We start from the raw sequence: 8,459 nt of genomic DNA, 5'->3' as shown, positions 1-8,459 counted from the left end.
TAATGTTTCTGAGCTCCCTTTGGTTTCTCAATCCCTTTAAGTTTGCAGGGGGGTGAGTATATGCTCTGTAAGTTAACTCTATCTGTTAAGAGTTAACCCCTGTTAGTCAACTAACAATTAGTTACAATAGATAATCTGTTAGAATTAGAGATAATAGATAATTGGAGTTTGTTAGAGTCTCTGACTATAAGTATCTGTTAGTGCTCAGAGATTCAATTGGCCAATTACATTTTCTGTTATGATATCAATAATATCATTCTATTACCAATTTCATGCACTCCAATTTTTGTTTGGTGTACCCAAAAAATTTAATATTTCCTTCTTATCCTTCCTCTCCCAACCAAACCTAGTTGCCTCACCCCCAAACCTTCATGACCACCGCACCAACCTCCACCCAACACCGCTACCACACTCAAACATCAAACTCACCACCGTGCTACCACCCAACCACCTACCACCACCATGCACATTAATATGACCCATGAACCTTCACACCCCACCAAACCACTAATCCGACGCACCACTCTTATGTAATTACGGGTTGAGTAATTCCATAATACAAACAAACAGTGACGGATCTATATGATTAGTATTGGGGACCATTGCCCCCACTAAGTTCAATTTTTTTTTTTTAATGAAATATAGATGTATGCTTATCAATTGTCTCCACAAGTTTATGAATACAAGGATTGCCCCTACAACCTATGTATTACGTCACTACAAACAAATGTTACAAATTCATAATACGTTTGCATGTATTACAGATTCAGCAATCAGTAATACACCACGACCATTACCTCTCCAAGCTCCTCAAACTCAAGTCGACAATGATGAGGAAGATGGTAGAAGGATGGTACTGCAGTGAAAAGGAAGATGGAGAAAAGAAGGGAGTGAGCAAGGTGAGACGAAGACTTTACAAATTTTGGGGATGCACTAAGCAAAAAATGAGGTGCATTAAGTAATTGCCCTACATTCTTGTTGCTGGCTTTTAAGTCTACTAGTTCAAGATTCTTTGAAGTCCATTGGTGCATTGGTTTGAAAGTTTTACTGTTTCTCAATTAATTTGGAAAGCTTCTGATATTAATGATTATTTGCTAAAAAATTAAACATGGTAGAAGGATGAAATTGGAAAATCACTGTTTAATTCTACAGAGAAAAGGAACTTGAATGACCCACCAAGAATGTAATGTTATTGATTCATGATTGATTCAAACACCAATTAAATCAAGTTGGACTGATTCATCCAAGACTTTTAGTTACTTTGCTAGTCAACCAGCTATTTTCTGGGTAAAATATTCTGTAATTAATTAAAGGCCTATTATAGGTGGAAAGGAATTAATAAAAATGTAGAACGGTACATGTTGAGCTATACATTAAAGTTTCACATGCAGCCCATCAATATTGGCTGATTGCTTTGAGCTTACTTTTCATACAGTAACAATAATAAAAATAAATACACTTGAATCGTCGCAAACGCGCGCGCATTGCCATCAGACAGCTCAACATTGTGTACTTCTTATCGTTCTTCCATGTTAAATCTGTTCCAAGCTTCCTGGGGACAATTAAATAAAAAATCAGAAACATTTATTCATACATTTGAATCTTCCTACGGTTAAAAAACTGTCCGTCTGAATCCTAACACTGACAGTCTTAGCTCAACGTAGGAAACACAAGAAAAATATACTTTATTTTCGCTTGTGCATTTTTTTGAGTAGATTTTATTGCATTTGAGAGTGTTAGATGTAATTAATGTTTTCATTATTTTATTATTATAGTTCACTAATTTGGTAGCCAGGCTGTGTTAGTTACAATACAAAATTAGATTTTGCACATGAATGATTCCATATTTTTGGTAAAACAAATGAAAATACTGTCAATAATAATTTTGCTTCAACAAAATTTATTTTATGCTACATAGTAACGAGTTCATATATTAAATGGATATGGATGGATGGATTTTCTCTTTATTTTTTCAAACATGTTATTTCCAAACACAACGATCTCATGTTAGTAAGATCCAAATCCCAATCACAACATTTAGAGTTAAATAAAAAAAGGTGCAAGGGAAGCCCATTTATAAGTGAATATTATGATTGTAGGTTGTAAATATAGAATCAGTAGAATTGTTTAGAGCTTAAAAGAACAAATGAAGGCCAAACCTTTAGAAGATCAAAAACCTTCTCGCAGATGTACTTTTGTTGAATGCTTGCCCCCCGCTGCTGCAGCTTGTCAGGATGCACAAATAGAGTAGCTTTACGATATGCTTTCTTTACAGCAGTGGTGGTTACTATATCTGTCAAAGGAATCGGTTGCCAACCACTATCGGGGCCAAGGATCTGCAAAACACAATTTTGAAACAAAATTTCCATAAGCAAAATGGTTCCATCGCACAATGGAAATGATAAAACTAGAAGGCATAGTACTAAAAGAAGTAACTGTTTTTGGAGCTAATGCAAGCCAACATCTGGTTGTATTTCACAAAAAGTGCATTTTTGTTTGACAATCCATTCAAATGTGTTTTCTCAATATTTCAATTAAAAAAATCAAATCAGGATTACGGGTAAAATGAACACTTCCACGAGGCCAGCCTAGTTATCCAGCATTACAGATTAGTATGTAAAAGTACTTTTATCCCCACATAAGTTCGCTTGAGTTTTAAAATAACAGAGCACTTTTGAAAATGATATATTTTCATGTCTTTATTTTCCCTAGTTTACAGCAATTAGAAAAAGATCCATGACAAGTTCATATCTATCTATCAAGGCATAATAATATATTCAGGATGTTTACACATACATATTGTAATGTTGAAAGCAATGCCCTCAAGTTTCCTGTCTTCCCACTTGACCACCTTTTAACATCAGCATCAAGAGATTCTGCTACCCTCTGTAGAAAATAAGATTTTGTAAGACAATGTGAAACTTGTGAATTGCAAAATTTGATAAGAAACTTACATTTCTGTGCTCTTGCTCCTTCTGCACAAGCCAGTCACGCATATTCTTTTCTGCAAGAGCCTTTGCCTAATAGTCCAAAACAAAGAATGAACAAACCATTTGACATATTAACAAATCTGTTCAAAAAATATTAGCAAAACCAGGAACCATACCACACGTTCCCCTATTCTCTGATGCCTCTCAAACCTAGCTTTACATCTCTGAGCAGAATCACCATCAGCTCCATCAAATACATCAGTAGAATCACGAACTTCAGGAAAATACAATTTGTACAGAATCAATAAAAATTTAAACAGGAAGTACTGTAATAAATAATCTATGAAACAAGAAAAAGATAAGGTCAGGTATTAACATATTAACATCACATACCACCATAGCTGAAAGATTTTGAATAGAAGTTATGCTTTATTCCATTATCACGGGAAGCCCCAAAACCTGCAACAGATTTGTCAGATTTATTTCTTGCCTCAGAGGCAGCTCTCTCAGAGAGTGCCCTTTCTAGGGCACGTGCCCGTGCCTCTGCAGTTGCTCTCTCCACCGCGGCACGTTCAGCTTTAAGTTTTGCTTCCATAGCAGCCTTCTCAGCTGGTGTCTTCTCATTTGCCTGACTAGTGGTTTTTCCTAGCCTTTCTCGTCCATCAGAAATGTTTTTCTGACGTGCTTCTGCTGCAGCTCTCTCTAGAGTCGCCCTTTCTCTGGCATCAGCAAATGCCCTTTCACGTGCTTCACGAATTGCTCTTTCTACAGCTAATTTTTCCTTTTCTCTTTCTCTTTTCGTCTCGTTTGCTTCAGCAAGTTTTTTGAGTTGTTCCTTTTCCTGCTCTTCCTTATGCAAGTTGCCATTTGCTTCCTTCTCTTCCATTATTACAGATGCTCGATTACTCTCCCTTAGATTGCTGTGACTTGATTCAACCTCCTCTTCTTTGAAAAGACTTGATTTCCGATCAGATGAACTAGATATCTGAGATTCTTCTATATTGTGTTCATTGTCAAACAAATTTTCCTCATTAGAAAAATTAGATTGATTCTCATCTGCCTCTTCATTTAATGTAACCCTATTCTCCTTAGCATCCTTGCAGATTTCTGCAGACTCAGGAGTTATTATGTCTTCAACAAGCATTTCCAGATTGCAGTCATTTTCTGACTTTTCCCAGCACTGATCTTGATTTTGCCTATCATTTATGTCAGTGTCACCAATACTTGTAGCATTACCTTCGGAGGTCTCTGTTTCAAATATATTTTGCATTTGATTGACTGCCCCATTGAGTTCAGGGGCAATTTGAATGAAGGAAGAAGTCTCACCTGCATTATGTTTCTCATGGAAATCGTTTGTCTCCTGAACAGGGTCTGTTTCTTCATATCTCTCTTGATGTTGAAATGAAGCACTACTCGCTACCATTGTATCATCCTGCACATCACATGAATGAACCTCTGGATTTACGTTCAGAGTTTCCTCATTTTCAATAGTTGTATCAGCTACCTGAGTTTTGTTCAACTTCTCAGTTTCATCTGGATCATAGCTTGAGCTGGTTTCTGTGGACTTGCCAGCCTCCTCGGCTTTTACTTCCTCACAACTAGGATCAGATTGAGTCACTCTAATTACTTCAGTTGGCTCCTTATTATACAATGCATCATCAGTGGCTTCTCTCTGACCAGAATATTCGATTTCTTGATAGATATCAAGAAAACCAGAATCATTCCTTTTCTTTCTATTCTCTAAACAACCAAAGTTTTCTATGTCTTCATCTGTACTTATGAAATCTGAGCCATGTTGACTGTGCACATTCTCATTGTTAAGTGGCTCCAGAATCTCTGTCAATTCACATTCTTCAAGCTCATTGGACACTGCAACTCTATCCTCACTTCCTTTTTGCTCTTGTGTAATGTTCTTCTCAACCTCTCTCAGTTCCTGAGCAGCTCTCAAATTTATTTTGCATTCTTCCAGCTCATTGGACACTGCAACTCTATCCTCACTTCCTTTTTGCTCTTGGGTAATGTTCTTCTCAACCTCTCCCAGTTCCTGAGCAGCTCTCAAATTTGTTTGGCATTCTTCCAGATCAAAGGACCCTTCAAATTTGTTGCCATCTTCTTCTGGCTTACAAGTAACTTTTTTCCCATTTCTTGTTATTAATCCTTGCCCACCAAGGTTGCTTTCATCGTCTTCCAGTTCATAAAAAGGTGTAGCCTTATTCTCAACTTCCCCAGTTTCAATAAACTTCAAACTCTTGTCCATTGTTCCACATTCAAGTGTCTCATGAACCAGTTTTGTTTCATCTACTGCTTCCTGACACCTATGCTTAGTTTCCTGGACAAGTTCTTCACACACACTTGCTTCATTATCCACATGGACCTTCTCTTCATTATTCTCCAGCCTACAATATTTCTTAACCACTTCTATTGTTTGATCGGATTCTTCTGGTTTATTAGTGGCACTCCTATCTGTGTTTTTAACGTACAGCTCTTTCTTGTTATTTTTTGCCTCTTTAAGCTCAAGAATTTTTCCTTTATGATCCGCGTCTTTCTGTTCAACCTCTTTCTCATATTTCACTTGAGTTGATTTCAATTTCTTCTGTGCTTTTTGTACAGCTTCTTTAGCAACACTTGTTTCTTTTGCCCCCAGATCTGGCCTCACTTGCTCTATTCTCATTGTTGATTTCCCTAACTCAGAAGAAGCATTTGGAAAAGCATCCATTTCTCTAAATGTTTGCTTTGTATCAGGTTTCTTTGTTTTATATGTGTCTTTAGCCTCTTTTTTTCTCTCAGCTTTCAATTCAATATTAGACTTTCGTTTGACATGATCAGGAAAACCTTCTTTCTTTCTTCTCATCAACTCTTTTGCAACCTTCATTCTTACTTGAGCCTCTTCCATTGCCTTTCTTAAAGCAGCTACAGAAGCAGCTACCTCTGAATTTGAGTCTACCATGTCATCTAAGTATGATGGCGAATCACCACCAGCAACACCTTCAGATGAGCTACTTTTAGATGCCTGACATTTGGTTGGCATTGATTTCATAGCTTCACTGTTACCTTCTGTAGTCTCTGATAGAGGAACTTTGACATGATGTATTCCATTACTTCCATTGCTAATCTCACATGCACCAAAAAACAGATCAATAGAATCAGATGTACTTGTAACTTTCACTCCATTGTTGGAAGGCTGTTTCTTAGAATTATCAGGTGAAGCACCAGTAAATGATTTAGTAGAATGTGCAGCTTCTTTTTTCCCCTCATTGCCATGACTACCAGAACAAGTAGTATCCTGTGCTACCGGTATAGACTTATTAACTCTGTTCATCTTCAGCGGATTGACTTCTTCAATTAATTGAGTGTAAGCAGGGACAGCACGGAGTTGAGCAATATGTGTCATCCCATTTGTTCCATTTTCGCTTCCTTGGTTAACTTTGTGAAATGACATATTGATCCTTCTGGTATCATTAGACGACCATGATGCCACTGGAATTTCCTTTGAACAATTAGTTAGATCTTCCCTGGAAGATTGGTTTTCTCCTTTGACCTTGCTCCTACAGAATAATAAATGACAGGAAAACCAATTATGTTAACCATCAGCATCCTCAACAGCCTACGAGAACTTAGTTAGTTATCAATGCTACAAAATTGGTTTGCACAATATAGTAGTTCTCCAAAAGAAAATCTCTATCCTTCCACAGAGATCAATTTATGAATCTGGTTATTATTCACAATCACAACTATTTTTTGCTAAATATTGTACAAATGTGTACCATTTTTTGGTGCAATACAGGCATGAATTTCACCTATAATGTGAACAAAACCCTATTAGTAAGAGAGTAATGTCATACACTAGCTGTCATTTGCAACTAAAAACTCATCCGTATATTTCAAGCAGTGTTGTTAAATAGCGGCCATGGCCCAACCATTATAGAATGGCGTGGTGGATATATTGCCAAGTAGACAATTTGTGAAGGGAGGTCCACTATGGTGCCGCCATAAGGCGCAATGGCGGGTTTATATGGTGGAATTTTGGCCTTCCGCCATTAATATCACTGATTTCAAGTAATTGAATTTGAGAGGTTATGTAGATCCCGATTCCCAGGTCCAATTCCGAATATTAAAATTAAAATCGTATTGTATTTGAAAACTTAGCCTACAAGATCTTCAACACTGGTAAAGTACAATAAAAGGAATGCCGGAGGGGATCAACAAGTTCCGTGAAACAGTAGATTCTCACTGATTCGTTCTTTTTTTATTGAAAAAAGTGACAAAAAAAGTAAGGCATTATTAATTTGCTGTCCACTTACTTGCTCGAGAGCATAAGGATAACACAAATAATTGATAATTAAAAAAGAGCAAAAGAAATCGCAGCTTCTCATTTCTCCTCTCAAAAAGAACTCACATGACTGACAACGCGGTCAAAAGGGAAAGGACGTATAAGCAAAGCCAAGTTCAAAGAACAATCGAATCTGGATTTCAAGCAAGAACACGTGCACATTCAATATTCTAAGTCACATTAAGTTAAAACCCTAACGCAAAAAAAAAAAAAACGGAGTAAGCATACTCACTTTGCTCTGAAGCTCTCTTTCTCCTTAGGCTCAGCAACAAGCTCCTCGAAAGGCACCGCAGCAGTGGCGTCTAGATTCCCGAACCCGCTGAAGACTTTCGAGTAATCGAGCTTGGAGCGCCAAACATCGTCGTTCTTTCTCCTCTGGTTGAGCTCCGGAAGTTCAAGGATCGGAATCGAGGAACCGGGCGACGACGTGCAGAAAATCTCGCGGTAATCGTCGAAGTGAGAGGAGAAGCTCGGAGCGCGGAGCTTGATAGGAGTGGCGAAGACACCGTCGTACGCAGATCTTCCGGTGACGCTGTAGCCACAGCCGTTGGAGAGCTTCTTCGTGAGAGTAGCGGTGGCAGCTGTGAATTCCATGGCAGCCACAACGGTGGCGAAGTTCTCCTTCTTCTTGCTTACGTTTGTTTTCTCTGACTATGCAAGACTGGTTCAGCAAGAGTCAGAGAAACACGAAGTAGAAGCAAGCAGAAAAATTGTGAGAGAGAAAAACAAAATATAGTAAAAGTCTTTTGCAACGGAATGAGAGGGGAAAAAAATAGCGGTCTATCTAACCGTTAAAAATAACACAAATCAACTTGTGTGCACGCACTTGCAACCGGTTGTTTCGGTCTCTAATTCGTAGCTGTTCTCCTCCGACTCATAAACCGGAGTTCCACGGGTGACTGGAAGAACCCGTAAATATCATAAATAAATAAATAAATATATTTTTAAAAGAAAAGGTTTGTATCCTGTGTGTTGTGGTTTTGCTTGGAAATAGTTCCGAGTCCAATCAACACTGCAGCAGTACCAAAATAATACTCCTGCGGCAAGTCCAAACATTTATATTTATAAAATCTCAACTTTAAAATTTTATTTATTCCAGATTTATAATATTTTCTATTAATCCTTTAAAGTAAACTAATTTTAATTAAAAATAGGAGAAAATATATTGATAAATAATTAGAAGAAAAATATACTATGAA

The 8,459-nt window shown here is 37.5% G+C and overlaps 1 protein-coding gene across 1 annotated transcript; it reads right to left on the bottom strand.

The window, feature by feature from the left end:
• Window positions 1-1,321: 1,321 nt before the first annotated feature.
• On the bottom strand, window positions 1,322-8,026 carry LOC100816942 (auxilin-like protein 1). The gene is made up of 7 exons (XM_003520075.4): window positions 7,493-8,026; window positions 3,324-6,475; window positions 3,107-3,204; window positions 2,955-3,020; window positions 2,797-2,886; window positions 2,160-2,336; window positions 1,322-1,552 (listed from the first exon to the last, which is right to left on the bottom strand). The coding sequence occupies exons 1-7, from the start codon at window positions 7,852-7,854 to the stop codon at window positions 1,517-1,519; spliced, it is 3,981 nt and encodes a 1,326-aa protein (XP_003520123.2). The 5' UTR covers window positions 7,855-8,026; the 3' UTR covers window positions 1,322-1,516.
• Between the last annotated feature and the right edge of the window lie 433 nt (window positions 8,027-8,459).

Source organism: Glycine max, chromosome 2, assembly GCF_000004515.6.
Source record: "Glycine max cultivar Williams 82 chromosome 2, Glycine_max_v4.0, whole genome shotgun sequence".
Taxonomy (NCBI): domain Eukaryota; kingdom Viridiplantae; phylum Streptophyta; class Magnoliopsida; order Fabales; family Fabaceae; genus Glycine; species Glycine max.
This window is presented reverse-complemented; position numbering and strand designations above follow the sequence as displayed.

What these genes read in the sequence shown, in the direction of transcription:
- LOC100816942 (XM_003520075.4), bottom strand. Translation starts at nt 7,854, where the DNA reads ATGGAATTCACAGCTGCCACCGCTACTCTCACGAAGAAGCTCTCCAAC. An exon ending in AGGAGCAAGAGCACAGAAAT is followed by an intron (nt 2,887 to 2,954) that starts GTAAGTTTCTTA and finishes TATTTTCTACAG; the next exon opens with AGGGTAGCAGAATCTCTTGA. An exon ending in TGCTTTCAACATTACAATAT is followed by an intron (nt 2,337 to 2,796) that starts GTATGTGTAAAC and finishes TGTGTTTTGCAG; the next exon opens with ATCCTTGGCCCCGATAGTGG.